The following is an 18,968-nucleotide window of genomic DNA, read 5'->3' as shown; positions in this document are numbered from 1 at the left end:
CTCACGTCCCGGGGAAGGGAGGGCTGCCGTGGGGGAACAGCGCAGTTGCGACAGCAGTAAACACGACGCGCTCAACCAACCTTTGCCTCTACGCCCCGCCTCTCCGGGTGATATGCTCCACTCTGATTGGCTAGTGGGGAAGATCCCGACTACTATTGGCTTCCTGGCGTGTCAATAAACCAATTCATGGAGTTTGTCTGGCTGGATCGGCTGCAGTGCAGGGCAGGGGATGGGTTGAAAAAAAAAAAAAAAAAAAACACCTTCTGTGTGAGCTTTAGAGAAGTGGTCTCCGTGTCGGCGAGGAGAGACATTGTTGCTTTCTTATTGAGTCATCTCCCTCGCTCTTGTCGTGTTTTTTTTTTTAGTTTCGGCGAAATACTCATCGGCTGCTTTTGTCAGAGATTTTCCGATATTGACAGCTATCATATTTTTCCTGACAAACTTTCCAAAGTAGCAGCGACGAGCCAGGTAAGCGGTTATAAAGTTATCGTTTTCTTGTTTCTGCTTTTAACGTTTATTTCCCATTTCGGACCTGAGGCAAAGGATGTTACATCAATATAATTGCGCAGTATGTTACAATGATGTATTGCTAGTTCAGTTATTCGTGGTGTAACGTGAATTGTGATTGCAGCAGCGTGTGAACACTCATATTAGAGAATCCCCCTCCTACGTCACGGTTACATAAGTGATTAAAGTTTTATTACCTATCTTCATATATAGAGATATACCGTTTTGCTCGGGCCGTATGGGTTCTGACACGATTTGTCACTTGTGCCAAAGATGCCTGGTCTCTTCGTGTTTTTCTATTTGATGATGTGGATGATTTTATGATGACCCAGCACACTTTTATCAGTTGTCTAATACGGCTAAGGTGTAGCTCAAACTGCTGAATATCAAAGTAAACGTGGCTGCCATGCTACACTGGACGCAGTGGAATATAGGTCATTGTTTTATGTTTGTCTTTATTTGTCACGCCCATCTTCTTCCCAGCTGCAGGCCAACATGTCTGACACCGTGCACCTGGATTTCATCTTTTATTCCATTTTAATTTCTCTGACCCTGACACACACTCACAGATTTAACTCAGAAGTGGGTCCCAAACATTTCTCAGTCAGGGTTTAGTGGAGGAATCCTCTTTTTTTTTTGGTGTTTTTTCTTTCATGGCAGCATCAGATTGAATTTTCAAAACATTACCTTTAGTTCAGCCATGCTGTTGTCTAGTCATAGTGAAATGGTGTTTTGTTTACTACACTGTTGTCACCTCATGAAGTAGATAACTACCTTGTTCAGCTGTATACACTGGACTATTTTTCTTGGCATCAGCATGACATTTGATGCAGTGGCCATTAAAGTGAAAACTTGGCATGGTTATTGTTTTTTCAAGGAAATACTTCCAGGTATACCAATGGCATGTTTTCAGGAATCACTTTGTACTTTAGTGTCAGTTGAACATGACCTGTGAGCTTTGGAAACTGGGCCAGCAGCACACACATGTCTGGCCTGGCAGGTTTCACGTCAAAAGTCAGGTTCCTACAGTCATTCCTCCTCTCTGACCTTTAGAGAGACTTTCAACACTCTGGAGACTCCAAAATTATGGATGGACTGGAGTCAGACAAAGATACACAGTTCACATTATGAAATATCTACCTTACACACTTTGAACCGTATCAGTGAATGCACACATCTCTCCCAAGTATCTACCAAGGCTCTAATCTGTAATATATCACCTAGAGACAAATTTAGGAGCTGCTTAATTGACAATAGCTTTGTTTGAGCTTCTACATCCAAATGAGCTTTGATGAGACTGATTGGTTGTTAGGATTGGTGTGGTATGAAGCAATTATATTTGTCACATCAGGAACCAACAGACATATGCTAATACTACTACTAGCCTACATATAATAATAATAAAATGGTTTTGTGGTACTTCTGTGACTGTACAGCTGTGTTATTGATAATCCTGCTGAGTTATCACAGAGGGTCTCTGCCATTTAGCAGCGCAGTCCAACCAGTTGGTTTTTGGTGATGAGTTTATGGGTCAGTAGGTTTTTGCACAATACATAGGAAGAAGACATGATAGATAGTGGAAATATATTACCCTATATGGGTCACATTGCACAAGGAAGTTTCACAACTGACGTTTTACGAGCCTGTTGGCCTCCATTTGTCTTTGGCTAGTCTGGTAGCCTACAGTTTATCATAGAAATAATAATACATTGAGATACTGTTTGTAATTATGGATCCATTGCGAGCTCTTTTAGCAGAAGTAACGCTGCCAAATGAAAATTGTTGTATAATAGCAGAAGCAAGTAATTCAGATGGTGAAAACTGAAAGGAAAGTAGTCTAGCACATATGATGATGACTCAGCTGCTCTGTGCTGCGATCCTCTTATGGTTTCTACATGCACAGAAATTTACACTGCAGAGATGTACCTGTTTCATATATATCGGTGAAAGAGGAAGGGGGATCAGATGGGAACTGTGCCACGTTTGTGAGAGGATTTATGTCCCTAAAAAAAAAAAAAACCCTCACCATGTGTGATGTCATTGAGAATTCACTGTTATGACTAAATACTTGTGGTTGCTTTGACCCAGTGCCATGATTTGGATGAAACCTGAAGAATAGATAATAATAAAGATAATAATAAGATAAATAATAAATAGTAATGTACACAAAATAATTCATCAAGTAGCCCACAGCATGACTGACACTGAGACATGGACATAGGTGTAGATTCAGCACTAATGCAAATAATCAGTTGGGGTTTTTTTCTAGCATTGTCAAAGGTGTACCTTTAAAAGTCTTTTGGTGTTGCTTTAGGAAACAGAAAGCACTGATTCTAGTTTTTTTTTAATCTAGTTTCAGTATGTCTGACTCATCATCATGCAAAGTTATTGTACAAGTGAACACTTCAGAGTTTAGGCCATAATGCAACAATAAAAGATCGGGTTAGTGAGAGGCTTCAGTTGAAAAAATGTACTCTGCCATTTTATATGAAGGCTAGAGGAGACATTTCTCTGTTGGGCTTCCTCAGTGTCTGTGATCATTGTTAGTCTGGAGCCTCTAGGGAACGATACAGCCTGCTGTTGGTAAGATGAGAGGGTTGGCAGATGCTGCCATTTGGGGCTGATAGACAACAATTGTCTCTGAAAGCAGTTGAGTGAGGATTAAATGAGAGTATATTATCCAAGTAGCATTGTGTTCCTCAGAATAATGGTCTATATTATAAAAATACAAATAAAAAATAAAAATAAGCAAACCCTCTTGTGCTCAGAAGTCGCAATTGTAAATAAGAATTTGTTCTTAATGACTTGCCTGGTTAAATAAAGTTTAAATAAAAAATAAAAAGAAGTCTATAGTATTTCAAATCTATACCTAGCATAGCTTTTCCTCATCAACAACAACCAAGAAAAGAAAAGTCAGCGTGCTCTTCATTGTTTCTAGTGAATAAAGCTCAGCCAAAGAGCATTGACTCCTATCTGCTTATCGAGGTGACAGCGGTTCATGTTGTATATTTCTTGGAGGAGGCGGTGTGTTTCGTTGAACAGGAAGTTACTGTGCTAAATAGGAGGCCTCCCGTCAGCCTGTCATCGTTTTCTCCTTGGCTTTTGAAGTTTCCTGTGAAAGCAGGCAAAACCTGACAGCTAGCTGTTTCTCTTTGGCCAGTGTGATAGTTATTCTAGTAAGACATGTTGCGCTGTGGTTTGTAATGCCTGAAGACATCCTATGGGCATGTTATTTTCTTCATGTTATTGCCTACCTCTGATTGTGCAGGGCTGACGAGGCGCAAGTCAGGATGGCGCAGTGGAACCAGTTACAGCAGCTGGAGACCAGGTATCTGGAGCAGCTCTACCACCTGTACAGCGACAGTTTCCCCATGGAGCTGCGACAGTTCCTTGCCCCCTGGATCGAGAGCCAGGACTGGTGGGTATCGTAAAGAAATATTAAAACATTTTGTTTTAACCGTTGGATAAAATTGTTATCTTTTCATTAAATTGCATTTATCCTCCACTCCCTTCAGACCTAACAAAGGTGCATTTTCTATGTGTAATTTTGAGGAGAGTAGTAGTCATATAGCCTAGATGTACTGGCAGAGAGCCACTTACCATGACTTGCTAATAGCTTGCCAGACAAAGAGCGATTTTCTTCCTCATGACACCATTATGTGGATATTGTACATATTCCAAATTTGCACCTGTTAAGCTTTCAGAGATGAGGCCTTTTGCCAAATACAAATGCCCAGGGGAAGATTTTATCTCAAGCATTCTGATGCTGTCGGATAGCATAGCTTTTTGCTTCTCTTTGTTTCACTTTAAGCATGCTATGCCAGCATGAGCGGTCTGGATGAAGACACTGTCAAGTAGTAATAAAGATGAGAGGAAAAGAAATCCAGAGATGGCTTGTTATTTTTTTCTCCAAACAATTCTCTGGGTTGCGTAGTCAGTCAGAACTGACCCTTTGCCAACTCTGGAAGTTAATTAGAAATCGCCATTCCCCCCCATGAATCATATCTTGTGCCAAACTAGTATTCTGATCACCTTTTCTTTTCCTTCTCTAGGGCCTACGCTGCCAGTAAAGAGTCGCATGCCACACTGGTGTTCCACAACCTCTTGGGGGAGATAGACCAGCAGTATAGCCGTTTCCTGCAGGAGAATAATGTACTTTATCAGCACAACCTGCGCAGGATTAAGCAGCATCTGCAGAGCAAATACTTGGAGAAGCCCATGGATATCGCCCGCATTGTGGCCCGCTGTCTGTGGGAGGAGCAGAGGCTGCTGCAGACAGCCACTACTGCTGCGCAGGTAGGGAACACTGCACCACCCTATCTGTAGACTTCAGTCCATGAATTTGATATGGTGTAGCATTCAAACCAACTCACATAACTTTTAATTATTAATATAGACACTGATGGGCGATGCAGCGTACTAAATATCAGCATGTTTATCATTCCCCTGTAGGATGGCCAGACCGCCCATCCCACTGGGACGGTGGTGACGGAGAAGCAGCAGATCCTGGAGCACAACCTCCAAGACATCAGGAAGAGGGTGCAGGTGAGCTTCAATGACATTGACACTGGCTAAACATGTAATATAAAGAATAGTCACGCTGTTTAAATGTGTGTATATGTCTTATCATAAATATGCAAAGTATCATCTGTTCTTCTCCAGGATATGGAACAGAAGATGAAAATGCTTGAGAACCTACAGGATGACTTTGATTTCAATTACAAGACACTGAAAAGCCAAGGAGGTATGGTTTTAGCAGTCTTTTAGCAGGTTTAGCAGTGATATTGGTCTATTGGAAACATTTTAACTTTGTCTGTGCTCAGATAAGCATTGATAAAAGGATTTTGTGACACCTAACCTTTTTGGAATAGATTAAACGCATCCAATTTCTTGGCTCACTGACATGTCCCGCCTGTCTTTGTTCAGAGTTGTCCCAGGACCTGAATGGAAATAGCCAGGCAGCTGCTACCAGACAGAAGATGGCCCAGCTGGAACAGATGCTCAGTGCCCTGGACCAGCTGAGGAGGGTGAGTCGAGTCAAAAACACAGATTGAAGGAACTTAAACACACAGGACTGTCATGAAGTGCTTTGCAGAAAACAAAAGACACAACAATAGATAAATGCAATGATAATTAAAACAAGAAAGAACAACTACATCATAAACTCAAAGAAATGGCCGTTCAGGTATGCGTGTGTGTGCTTGTGCCCACATGTATGTTTGAGTAGCAGACTTAAATCGTCAAAGGAGAAACAAATGAGTAGCTGATAAAATGACATTAAATGACGATAGATAATAAATGATTCATAATAAATGATTACCACATTAACTTTGAGACATTAGTATAATTACTGTAAACAAATGAGACCTTCGCAGACAAGATTGGCATCCTCTGCCGGCTTCTACACTGCATTTTACATTGTGTGCCACCGGTTCAGATTTGATAGGAAATTGGATGGTGAATAGGATTGTTTTATGTCTCAAAACTGGAAGAGGGAGCTGTTCTTCCAGTGCAAATGGAGCTAAAACTTGAAGAGTTTCTTGCAGTGGCAAAAAGTGGAATGAGTGAAAGGCTCACTCATACAGCATGTTTATCATCTGAAGGAAAATGTAAACAAATGCATGCAGAGCGATGCCAGGGAGGCGGATTTGGGAAAAATAGCAGCATTCTCTTTGCGAGAGGAACCAATGGGAAACCTTAATTTTGAGAAACACTAGTACTAACTACTGGCGTGAGATGAAGCTACCAATCATCTCAACCATGGACTCATTTGTTCATATTAATTATACTAAATATACTATATTAATTATAATTAATTTTACTATGATATATTGATGTTTAAAAATGCTACACGTAGCACCCTGTAAAGTTGTAGCCTGTGCTGAATACCTGGGTCCTAAGTCTGCATTTAAAAACCGAATCGGGGTCTCATTACTTGACGATGGCAGGAAGCTTGTTCCAGAGGGAGGGGGGCTCCTACAGGAGAAAGAGTGACGTTACTGTAATTATCATCTTGGTTGATTTACACCATGCTGGTTATCTCTTGTAGCAAATTGTGACGGAGATGGGAGGCCTGCTGACCGCCATGGACTTTGTTCAGAAGAACCTGACAGACGAAGAACTGGCTGACTGGAAGCGGAGGCAGCAGATTGCCTGTATTGGAGGACCGCCCAACATCTGCCTGGACCGCCTGGAGACATGGTAACCCAGCTCTACCAGGGGAAAACAAACTTTTCCTCAAGGCTGCACAGTTAATTGCTTATGATGGGATAGCTTGATTGTAGTTTCCACAGTTAATAATTGTATAAGATTGACCTATCGGCAATATTGAAACATTTAATGTCATTTAGAACGTCCATTGTAGCTGAAAATGGTGAATGGTGTTGATATAAGCTGCCAAAAGTGCAGTAAAATCATTTTGTTCCTCAAATCATCAAAACTCATAATCATTATTAAAAATCGTGATCAATAATATGTAGAAAAATAATCAGGATTATCCTTTAAACCATAATTATACAGCCCTACTTTTCCTTTTTGCGATCCACCACCATCTAGAAAGACATAAACTAAAGCATTTCTTTGCTGTAATATGCTCCACTCTCCTGACACCCTCACAATCAGTCGATATAACCAGCTAGAGGCATGATCCGTAACTACTTCTTCCAGGACATTTGACTCAAATTGAATGTAATTTCCTGACCAGGATCACATCCCTGGCTGAGTCCCAGCTCCAGATCCGTCAGCAGATCAAGAAGCTGGAGGAGCTGCAGCAGAAGGTGTCCTACAAAGGAGACCCCATCATCCAGCACCGGCCCGCCCTGGAGGAGAAGATCGTGGACTTGTTCAGAAACCTGATGAAGAGGTGTGTGTTGAAACCCCTCTGTGCATCTACCCAAACACATTTTCGCTAATGGCTTGACACCACAGATTCCTGGATATGGGCTTCCATCGCATTAAATATTCATCAGACACTTTTGTGTAATCTAGATGTTCTCACCAGCTTTGACAAATGGTGTTATTACGATGTTTGCTGGAAACTCCGCTCTGAAATACAACCCATTCTGTGTTCTAGTGCTTTTGTGGTTGAACGACAACCTTGTATGCCCATGCATCCGGACAGACCACTGGTCATCAAAACAGGAGTGCAGTTCACCAACAAAGTCAGGTAAGATACAGGCTTCTGCAACTTTGTGTATAGCAGCAACCAAATACATAATTTAATACCCTTTAATGGAAACCTGATGGGCATTCCATACAAATGAGGAGGGCAAGGACTAATGTATGCATTGGTTTCTCTTTTACTTTTCCAGGTTACTGGTCAAGTTTCCTGAACTCAATTACCAGCTGAAGATTAAAGTTTGCATTGACAAGTGAGTTATTCCTAAGTTTCTAACACTTTTTATGAGTCAGTCAGAGACATGCACATGGCTCAAGATCTTGCATGCTCTGCTCCCAAAGAAAGTTCCACTTCACTGATTTTAAACTATTTATTTTTCAGGGAATCGGGGGATGTGGCTGCTATTCGAGGGTAAGATTTTCAGAATGCTCTTGCTACTCTTGCTTTTCTTCAGTATTTCAAGTCTTGAGCATTTATATTGTGTAGAGGCTGTCAATAACTCCCTCTTTCTGCCATACCTTGATATTCTTAGGTCCCGGAAGTTTAACATCCTGGGCACCAACACAAAAGTTATGAATATGGAGGAATCCAACAATGGCAGCCTGTCAGCTGAGTTTAAACACTTGGTGAGTTAGAGAGGTAAAACAATTTATAGTTGACAATGATGAACTTGTTCGATAATAGCCTGCTTGACTGCTGACTTCCTGTCTGTTGCAGACCCTGAGAGAGCAGAGGTGTGGTAATGGCGGCCGGACCAATAGCGATGTGAGAACTATTTCTAACGCTTGTCATGGTGTAATGCGTGTTGAGAGAGCAGATATTCTATGTAGAAGGCTGTACAGTTAACAGTTTTAACTTATGTAATGAACTTCTTTCATGAGCTCTGATAGACAGGAGCAACACATGCAGTAAAATTTTTATCGATTCAATAGAGGTCTGACCAAAGTTTTTTTTCTCTAGGCTTCTCTGATCGTCACAGAAGAGCTCCACCTTATCACCTTTGAGACAGAGGTCTACCACCAAGGCCTGAAGATCGATCTGGAGGTGAGGATCAATTCTCAGTGTCATGGACTGTGAGAAGTTTCTCTGTATTATCAGTTTCTTAAGTGTAATGCCACATAAGAACTCGATCAAGTAATAAAAATCTATTTCGGTCAGTAAATCAGAAAGCAAAACTACACAATCTAGATGAATGAGTCAGTATCATACTGAACCTCCAGGCTCACGGCTTCCCCCAGAGTGGCATCTCCACAGCATGTAGATGAGCTTGTAATCAAAGAGGTTCCTCATTCATTGCAGTGCTCATCAACCCACCCACTGACGTGTCCCCAGTTACCCCACCATCAGTGCCACAGCCTGGCCTTGTTGTGACACAGGAAGAATTTGTCTGGTTAGGAACAATACAGCGTCTGTGTAAACATGCCACCAATACAGCCAAAAACACTTTAGCTTATTAGCCAAGGTTATTTACATGTTGTTGGCACAGTAACTAAAGGATAATGTTACTCATGCATATTTGTGTGTCGGGTGTCTGTGTTCAGATGTAGCAAAACGGTGAAGAGAGAGTATTCATGTTTAATCTTCTCTAATCAGCCTCACTTAGGCGGGAGGAATTGCTCCAGAAGTCCTATTACGAGGATAAACACTCAAATGGACAAACACACGCTAGAAGAAGCAGAAAGTCAATTTCTGAAAGGATTTGGAAAGAGAACGAAACATAGATCATACTGAAGTTTTCTTTTGTTTCTGTTGGTGTAGACTCACTCCCTGCCAGTGGTCGTCATTTCTAACATCTGCCAGATGCCCAACGCCTGGGCCTCCATCCTGTGGTACAACATGCTCACCAACCACCCCAAGGTAAGACAGCACCCCCTGGTGGAGTGTAGCTGAACTCGGCTGCTGAAATCTTGGTGCTACACATTTCGATTGTAGCTTTGATTTAAAAAGGAGATGGTTTGATACATTTTGTGTGTCTCTTTGTGCAGAATGTGAACTTCTTCACCAAGCCTCCAGTAGGGACGTGGGACCAGGTGGCTGAGGTGCTCAGCTGGCAGTTCTCGTCCACCACCAAGAGAGGCCTGACCATCGAGCAGCTCACCACGCTGGCTGAGAAGTTACTAGGTGAGACGACATGCCTGAAAGTCTCCACTGATGCTCAAGACTGTCCATTCGCATTATCTTACTGCATCCTATGTTAATGTGTGATATTAATGCTGTTGTTGTGCATCCAGGGCCTTGCGTCAACTACTCCGGCTGTCAGATCACCTGGGCCAAGTTCTGCAAGGTATGTCACCTACTCATCACTCATGATTCAGTCTGCCATCCTGCCATTGTGCAGCTTCAGGTCGAGCTAATTTTTCCTTTCCCTTCCCAGGAAAACATGGCTGGCAAAGGCTTCTCCTTCTGGGTGTGGCTGGACAACATTATTGACCTGGTGAAGAAGTACATCCTGGCACTGTGGAATGAAGGGTGAGAGGTCGTGCTGTGTTTACAGTCTTGACTTGAACGCCGCCGGGACTCGGGGACACTCCCCCAGCGGTCACTGGAATGGCTGCTGGCTGCCGTCCATATTGGAGAGGGTTCATGACATGCAGTTCATATTCTGAGCTCTTATGGCAACAGTAGTATTGAGCCCTGATAAGAGCAGAGGCTAATCCTGGCTAACAGTCAGGATTTCTGCATGCCAGTACAATGTATGTTTTAGTTACAACTAGATTGAACTAACAGAGGTATGTTTTGTGTAAAAGGTTTGGAATTTATCAAGTTCGGCTGCTGAGGAGCTGCTGCTCTCTCTCTCCAGTGTAGAGTGAACCTTGCTTGACCAAAGGGCAGAAAACGCCCAGAACTGTAACACTATAGAAAATGCAACACCCAAAAGTTCCATTTTATTACAGTTATTGAATGTTAGAAATGCTCAAATCTTGGTGGATGATGAACATAGTACTCGGGAGTGATGCTAAATAATAAAATTAACATTTTTAACTGGGTTGACCATCCTTTTAAGAGTTTGCTCATGATTTTTTAAAACTTTTTGTTGCCTTTCTACAGGTATATCATGGGCTTCATCAGTAAGGAGAGGGAGAGAGCCATCCTGAGTCCAAAGCCTCCTGGCACCTTCCTGCTGCGCTTCAGTGAGAGCAGCAAGGAGGGGGGCATCACATTTACCTGGGTGGAGAAGGACATCAACGGTGAGGAAGTCGAGAGTCAATGTGTTTTTCTGTCTTGCGCCATTTTCAGGATGCTGGAGTTTTTGCTGTTGTGACACTGGGCTTCCTTGTGTGTTGTAGGAAAGACCCAGATCCAGTCAGTGGAGCCCTACACCAAGCAGCAGCTCAACAGCATGTCCTTCGCTGAGATCATCATGGGCTACAAGATCATGGACGCCACCAACATCCTGGTTTCTCCGCTCGTCTACCTCTTCCCTGAAATCCCCAAAGAGGAAGCCTTCGGGAAGTACTGCCGGCCAGAAGCCGCTCCGGAGCCTGAGATGGGAGGAGACCCTATGAGCAGTAAGTCATTGCCTCGTACGCCCATGGGATCTTTCCCGTTTAAAAGAAACAACACATTTTGCTTGGTACACATGTCATTTCTTGATTGGGGTCAGTAATTTTAGCCAAATGTTTTAATGGGAAGGGTTAATAACAGTTTTGTGTTTTTGTTTTTATTTCCAACAGCTATTCAGCCATACTTGAAGACGAAATTCATCTGCGTTACCCCGTAAGTATCTGTTTCTCCTCCCTCATCTTAAAGTCATCCATATTTACTGGAAGGACATCTCATGCCACTCGGTGAATCTCCGCATATATGAACTCATATTATTGGCTGTTGCGAGGCCCCCGTCTTGTTTTTCTCAGAAAGAAAGAAGATTTTCAATGCAAGTTCCTGCTCAAGTTTCGTCCTCCACTTCCCCGTTTAATTTTTCTTCTTTTTTTTTTTGACTCGTGTGTTACTCTTTTAAAGGACTGAGAACAAAGCTGTTTTCACTCTTGCTCACTGTGAGTCACCATCTTTCCTGGAGGAACCATGTGAGAGGAGTCTAAACCTCTAAAACTGTATACATACCCATTAGCAGTTAATTGGATGAGAGAAAACAAGGGAAACAAAAAAGTAATTATGAGAATACGAAGATAAAATCCATTACTGGATGCTGTCTGCATGTGTCTGTGGACACGCTGCGGCATGTGACATTTTTTAACACTCACCAGAAATTACTTGTAGATTCATCCTCAAATATATACTACCAGTCAAACATTTGGACACACCTGATTGAATGTACTATGTTTTTCATTATCTTGAAGCCATTTTGATCTAAAGGCTTATGCTTAAATGCTTGAAATGTGTTTCTTAGACAAATATAAATAGTGAAGTTGATACCTATGTATGAACTTCTTTCCAAAGCCTTTGCCTTTCCATCAAGGCAAAGGGCGGCTAGTTTAAAGAATCTAAAATATAAGATAGTTTTGATTTATTTAACACTTTTTTTTGGTCACTACCTAATTCTATTTGTGTTATTTCATAGTTTTGATATATTTACTATTATTCTAAAATATGAAAAATACAAACTTTTGACTGGTAGTGTATTTGCATTGGATGAACTGTATGAGAGGGGAAGGAGGTTGGAGTCCCAGCGACAGGTGAGTGTGAGTTGAGGTCCACTGAGATCAGAGGGGTGAATGCACAGGCCAGTTAGCCACAGGTGGTCTGGATGGTGGTGGTGGGTTTAATGGCGTTGCTGCCCGGTTTGCTCAGTGAGATCCTGACCTGTCTCCGTAGGTGCCCCTCCGTGTTCATGGACTTTCCGGACAGTGAGCTGCTTGGGAGCGCGTTCCCAGGGTAGGCGCTGGGCGAGGTGGCATGTAGGGCTGTGTGTGTGTGCATCCTCTCACTTTGTCTGTGTGTTTGATGGCTGCGTGGAAAAGGATATTAGTGCAGTTCCCCCAAACGACCTAACTCCCGTTTTTGTTTCCAACTCACAGCCCACTTTGCCTGGTCCTAATACTAGAGCATCTCCCTGCCATTTCATTCAATTTTTCATTTGTTTCAGGTCACCCTCTCTTTCACAGTCACTTTCCTAGTCACAATTCATCAACCAAATCCATTTGAATGGATTAAACAGTCCAAAACGCTTTTGGTAACAGATTCCAGATTTTAATGCACAACAGTTACAGTTAAAAATTAATTTCCAGTTCCTTCTGGTTTGCAAGGGTTCACAATACCATAAAAAAAATAGAGAGACAGGCAAAAGCCATGTCAGTTTGACAATTTCTTTTATTGTACATATCTTTATGGATTATCTGTTAACATTGAAGAAAAGACTTCACAGCTGAACCATGGCCTGTTCGATCCACTAAATCCACTGCTCTAACCCACTACTGTTGCTGAGGCGGACTGTAGAGTAGCTGTCATTAACACCAATCAGATGATAAATACACCAGTCCTGCGTGTCAATGTGCTCGGTGCTGCCTAAGAAAGAAGCGGGGAAAATAGTAGAATGTAGCATACCCAACATCTGCCCAGTCTTTCCTACTTTCCTCTCTATTCGTAATGTACTTTGGCATTTCGATCTAAATATTTAATGACATTCCTCCACAGCTCTGTCCCTTCTTTCATCCACTGTCATCTTTGCTGAATTTCACAGATGACTTGCGCATTGACACGAGGGCTGGATTATCTTTCAGAGTACAATGAGGCTCATGGAGTAACATTTTCACTAATCAAGCTCAGGCTCACTGATGTCTGTGCTTAATGAGGCAGAATCGCAGTTTTTATACTTGTGATAAACCTCAGTGTGATGAAGACGTTGCTGACGCACACACAAGTTGGTAGTTGACTGTTGGCTTATGACTACTGGTAATGATTTTATCACAGTAGTGATGACTGCAAGTACGAACGCTGACATGAACAGTATGGCTGCTGGAACCCACATGGGAGTGTGTGTATGACCATTGGTGCTTATTCCCATTTGCATCGTGTAACGTGTGTTTTTTGTCTTCTGTTTTTTTTTTGTGTGTGTGTGTGTCCACAGCACAAACTCTGGAAATACCAGCGACCTGTTCCCCATGTCGCCTCGCACCCTGGACTCCCTGATGCACAACGAGGCTGAAGCCAATCCAGGACCCTTGGGTTAGTCAGACACACACACACACACACACACACACACACACACACACTCACAGACTCATGCTGTAGAGCTGGACCTAATATTAATGCCTGTATTTGGATATCTTCCACAGATTCGCTCACTTTGGACATGGAGTTGAGCTCTGATGTGGCATCACCTATGTGAAGAGACTTTTAATTGTTCGTTTGTATTTTCCATGCTCCTTTTTCCTAAGTATCTCCCTTGGGATACTGTTTTTTATGTTGTGATGGAGGTTTCACTCTGCCTCGATACACAGTCTGCCCTGTACAGTGAGTTGTCTTGTTCCTGTGTCTCTTTCACACAATATTGACTTAAAGGATTTTAAAAGTTTTTCTTTTAAAGACATTGCCACTTATTTTTAGGATTTGACAGTCCACTGGTAGCTTATTGTGTGTGTGTGTGTGTGTGTGTGAGAAACTGTCAATTGATACTGACATGTTGTATTTTAAGCAGCATCCTACACCCATGCAGTACTTCACCATCCCAGTGGATGTTTTTAAAAAAGAAAAGAAGTACCTTGAAGTATCAGAAATTTTATTTTTTGAAAAAATGTATTTTTGCTTTCTTGACTCTTTAATATGGTTTTGATTTCATGTATTAACTCATGTTTTTCTTTGTAGAAGAAAATGTAAAGAATTGTTGTATAAGCTATGCCGCTTAAACATTGACTGCTGATTATTATTTTTTCTTTTTTTTTTCTTTTCATTGATGGACTTTATGGGCTTTTTCAGTATATATACATTATATATTTTTGTCTTTGTTGTAATCCCTGCCAAAAGTGACACCATGAGTGTTCCACAGTGTCCCGGTTGCTTTACAATGATTTCTTTATGGCCTCCATCACCAAACTGAACGTTGCTGATGCAGAGCAAATCTGATGTGTTATAAAACTGTAGAGATAAGAACAGACCAAAGTGACGAGGAATTTCAGTCACTCCTGAAGGCCATTTGTCTGAAAGCCGTTTTTCTTGTCATTTGTCTTAATATTGTAAGTAATTACCTGACATTTTCTCTCGCCTCCTGCATCCGCAGTATAATCCCAATGCAGACACAGACGAGTTATTTTGTTTTTGTTGTCAGCCCCCTTAAATACTGTAATTTGTCATAATGTGAATTGCACTTGCCATTGAAATTTGCAGTTGGATGTTTTTGTAGCGCCTGAATTCACCTGGTATCATCTGTTATGTAACACAAGTTAATCACTTTATGTATGATTTACTTTAGGCCAAGCATCTGTTATTTAAATTAAATAACCATAGATGTTACAGAATGCTATTTCACTCTGAGGAAGAGGAGTGTACACAGTTATGCAGTTGATTTAAATCCTATTGTTGAGTTATTCCACCATGCAAGCCACACCTTTGTCCATCACTTCATGAAATGCTCTTCTGTGGCTCCACTGTATATCATGTCAAAGAGGTTTTTCTGTAAAATATGCTGTAACTATTCATTATTTGAAATGAGGTAATAAATGAGTTAGCACTAAAAGAAATCGAATGATCTGTTGGTCTAACGCTTGACTTTTTGATTAAAAGATACAAAAACATGGCAGGTTTGCTCAGGGACTGCACATTTTAAAGTGTTAAAAGAGTAAGAAAAGATCACAGACAACCAATATTTGACCAATGATTTGAATACAAGTTCTTAACAATTGATGGAGATGTGTCAGTGAATGAAGTCTATACAGATGCTTTATATTCCCATCTTTTTGGTTTTATACGGCATTTACGGTAAAGCAGAACACCTCCACTGATGTCATCGATCGCATATTAATCACAGTCATTCACTAACTGCAGCCGCGACTGAACTCTGCCCCTGTGCTAGTGCGGCTGGAAGGTGAAGCTGAAGAGACTCTGTTCCTGGTATTTTCTAGCAGACTGTGGCTGATCTGTGATTGCTGGAAAATACCACTTCCTCCTTTCACTTTGATGCACCCAGCTGTTTTTTTCTCAGTACCTTTGATGACATGTCTTTCAACACATGATGTTTGGCCTTCCCTGACCTTCTGTGGTGAAAAAAGATGAACTTCTGGAAAGCCCATTTGACATTATTGTAGATGTGTGTGTGTGTGTGTGTGTGCACGCAACTTTACTACATCCTCATCTGCTGTGGTTAATTTTCTACATAGATGTGAGAAATACTGCACAAAAGTTTCATACATTAGCACATTTTGACTGTTGAAATTCCTATTCACCTTAATTCTACTGTCCTTTGGAAAATATGTGACTACTGAGATAGTTTAAAACGTTCATTCTTTATAGTAAGTACCAAGTGTTGACAGGAAAAAGCAAGTTCTGCATCACTGGGCCTCTACAATGCTCCAGCTTTAGCTCACTCTCTCTCTTGTGTATATCTTTGTCTCTGTGATCGGAAATGAGTGCACACACACACACACACACACACACACACACACTGGTTTGAGGAGATGAGGGGGTGTGGAGATGCACAGCTATTACCGTCAGCAGCTGCTGACTCAGCTGTTTCAGGAAGCAACTGTCACCCTTCAGGACTGGCCTGCAGCCAATCAGTCTGCAGAATTGATTCAGCTTCAACAGGGTGCCTGATGTATGGACTTGTTTGTTTGTGTGTGTGTGTGTGTGTCGGAGAGAGGGGAAGAGAGAGAGAGAGAGAGAGGAAGAGAGGGAGAGAGGGGAGGGGGGGATAAATGGCCAAAGACTGTGCTGATGTACATAAATTATGACTTTCTGACAGGGAAGTGAGAAAATGGAAGTTCACTCGTGTGTCTTTTTGCAGTTTACAGATGAATTATTCCATAAATTTCCTTTTAAAGATGTTGCATTTTGCTAAAATCTAACCGTTATCTGCACCTAGAAGAGTGTTATAAGCTGCAGTCAGTATGGAAATGCAAAGTGGACTCTGGATCATAATTATGATTTTTGCTTTTATGTTTGTTTTGTTTGTAGCTGACTCAACACATAACTGCTTGCACATGCAGAACCAGGTATCTGGATTCTGGTCCAGGCTCTGTCGCCTCCAGATATGAGATCAGTGAGGTCAGAAAGATGCAGTAAAACACAAAAACACATGCATATGTCTGTCTGTCTGTCTCTGTCTCTCCTAGGCAACTGTGTGGCTCTCTTTTACTGCTGGTTACCTCAGGCACAGTCCTCTAATTAATTTGGCCTGGTTCACCTCTCTCTCTCTCTGTCTCTCTCTCTCTGTCTCTCTCTGTCTCTCTCTCTCTCTCTCTCTCTCTCTCTCTCTCTCTCTCTCTCTCTCTCTCAATGGTCACGTGATAGAGAGGAACGGTTGATATGAAGTATTTTATCACCATCCTACACATCACAAGGCAAAAAAGACAAAAATCAATTACATTTTCAGAAAAGTATTAATTTCTGCCCCCCCCCCCCCATCCATCCTCATATAATAATAACAGTTTATCTCATAAAGATATATTTTATATCAGCCTAAAACGTTAGGTGAACTCTAAAACGCGGGTAAACGGAGATAAGGTGGGTTTACCTCCTGATAAACCCCTGATTCTATATTTACATACAATACAAATACCCGACAGTTGAATTGAGCCCCGGCCTCGCGCCGCCAGGTGTCGCTCTGAGCCAGTTTGAGAGAAATAGATTTGGAAGCGATTCATCGAGTTGGATTGAAGATTTAGATTAGACTTAATCTAATCAGACAGTCTGCAGCAGAGAACACCTTTGATCACAGCGAGTCACAGCAAAGTGAGTTTGAATGTAATGACCTGAAAAAAACTATAGGAGTGATTTAAGTACACGCTCTGTCTGTCTGTCTGTCTGTCTGTCTCCCTCTCTCTCTCTCTCTCTCTCTCTCTCTCTCTCTCTCTCTCTCTCTCTCTCTGGACAGATTATTTATTTATTTATTAATGTATTATAGGCCGATTAGTAATTAGTACTTTCTTATCACTAGCCTATTATTTGTGATAGGAGAGAGGTGCTAGTAATAATGATATGACCCTTATTTTATGCTTATCATTTTGTTTATTGTTGTTGTTGCTGTTTTTATTATATCAATTTTATTGGTAGGCTAATTAATCATCATTGGTAATATCATCATTTGTACTCATCTTTATTTATAGGCTATGAATTATATGCATACTACTAATCAGGCATACTAATACTACTCCTGATGATAATAAGAATAATAATTTGATTTTTATTATACCTATTATGATTATGATTATGATTATTATTATTATTATTATTATTATTATTATTATTATTATTATTATTAATAATAATAATAATAATAATATTATGTTAGTAATGAAATATTATTTGTTCCACTATTACTACCTACTGGTAGTAGGTTACTACTACTACGTCAAATAATAATGATACTAAGCATAATAATAATAATAATAATAATGTGTCTGTTATTGCCTGTCAGTAAAGGCTTCCTCTTCCATTTGCCTGAATCCAGCATTAGTCCAAATCATCACTCTGAGAGAAATCAGGAGGAACTGAATTTACCCCGTTATTCCTTTCCTCACACACACACACACACACACACACACACACACACACACACACACACACACACACACACACACACACACACACAGAACCGCCGGAAGTGGGCGGTTTGTCAGAGGGTGAGAGACCCAGAGAGGGAGAGAGAGAGAGAGAGAGAGAGAGAGAGAGAGCGAGAGAGCGCGAGGCAGAGTGAGCGGTGAACTGCGCAGCGAACTGTTGGAAACTAGGCGACTGACGGACTGACTGAGAGATCCCTGTCGCTCGCGCCGCTGCAGCCTTTCCCCCCCTGTGTTTTATGAAAAGGACAACAGCCTCCGTCGTCCCACAGCGGTAGGTGCGACACTTGAGCGTGTTTCCATGTGTTTGCGTGCGGGGTGAAGGTCCTCTCCTCACTGATGGGCTCTGTTGCGAAAGAATGCTCTGACAGCGCTTTGTAAACAAACTGCTGTGGGTTCAGTGCGGTGTAGCGGCTCCTCTATCCTGAAGCTACAAGAACCAGTTTGCATGCATGTGTGTGACATTTGCGTGTTTGTCATTGCTGTCAGTTGTTTCCTCACTTTCTCTCTTACTCTCTTTTTTTTTTTTTTTAATTAACCCTGCTGAATCAACAGGCTCGGCACCCAGCCCTAACGAAAACACCCCTATAATATTCCTATAATAATAGTTACAGTGTGTCTTTATCGTACTTTTTGATATTTTTTTTTAAATCTCCTATGGTATCACTATAATA

At 41.5% G+C, this 18,968-nt stretch overlaps 2 protein-coding genes across 4 annotated transcripts in view; both read left to right on the top strand.

The window, feature by feature from the left end:
• The first annotated feature begins 259 nt into the window (after positions 1–259).
• Positions 260–15,617, top strand: stat3 (signal transducer and activator of transcription 3 (acute-phase response factor)). 3 transcript variants are annotated; one of them, XM_071545675.1, is made up of 24 exons: positions 260–468; positions 3,776–3,925; positions 4,560–4,803; positions 4,960–5,052; positions 5,170–5,251; positions 5,434–5,534; positions 6,557–6,708; positions 7,211–7,369; positions 7,580–7,672; positions 7,818–7,877; positions 8,006–8,035; positions 8,157–8,250; positions 8,342–8,389; positions 8,585–8,668; positions 9,383–9,481; positions 9,610–9,745; positions 9,856–9,908; positions 9,999–10,093; positions 10,673–10,812; positions 10,912–11,133; positions 11,299–11,341; positions 12,398–12,457; positions 13,650–13,747; positions 13,858–15,617. In XM_071545675.1, exons 2-24 carry the CDS (start codon positions 3,798–3,800, stop codon positions 13,908–13,910), a joined length of 2,367 nt encoding a protein of 788 aa, XP_071401776.1. In that variant the 5' UTR covers positions 260–468; positions 3,776–3,797; the 3' UTR covers positions 13,911–15,617. The 3 variants fall into 3 exon arrangements, with proteins under 3 accessions (XP_071401776.1, XP_071401793.1, XP_071401784.1); XM_071545692.1 differs by lacking the exon at positions 12,398–12,457 and having other exon boundaries at positions 10,912–11,130; XM_071545683.1 differs by lacking the exon at positions 12,398–12,457 and having other exon boundaries at positions 13,858–15,614.
• A 2,803-nt stretch (positions 15,618–18,420) lies between these two features.
• Positions 18,421–18,968, top strand: part of stat5a (signal transducer and activator of transcription 5a) — a 129,373-nt gene continuing 128,825 nt past the window's right edge. Inside the window, 1 exon segment of the mRNA XM_071545535.1 lies at positions 18,421–18,568. Coding sequence (XP_071401636.1) covers positions 18,534–18,568 — 35 coding nt within the window. The 5' untranslated portion in view covers positions 18,421–18,533.

Source organism: Centroberyx affinis, unplaced genomic scaffold (genome assembly GCF_046629955.1).
Source record: "Centroberyx affinis isolate AG114_WGS23_722 - 3 ecotype Tasmania unplaced genomic scaffold, CSIRO-AGI_Caff_v1 ptg000255l_1, whole genome shotgun sequence".
Taxonomy (NCBI): domain Eukaryota; kingdom Metazoa; phylum Chordata; class Actinopteri; order Beryciformes; family Berycidae; genus Centroberyx; species Centroberyx affinis.
Note: the sequence above shows the minus strand (reverse complement) of the source record. Positions and strands in the feature narration are given on the sequence as shown.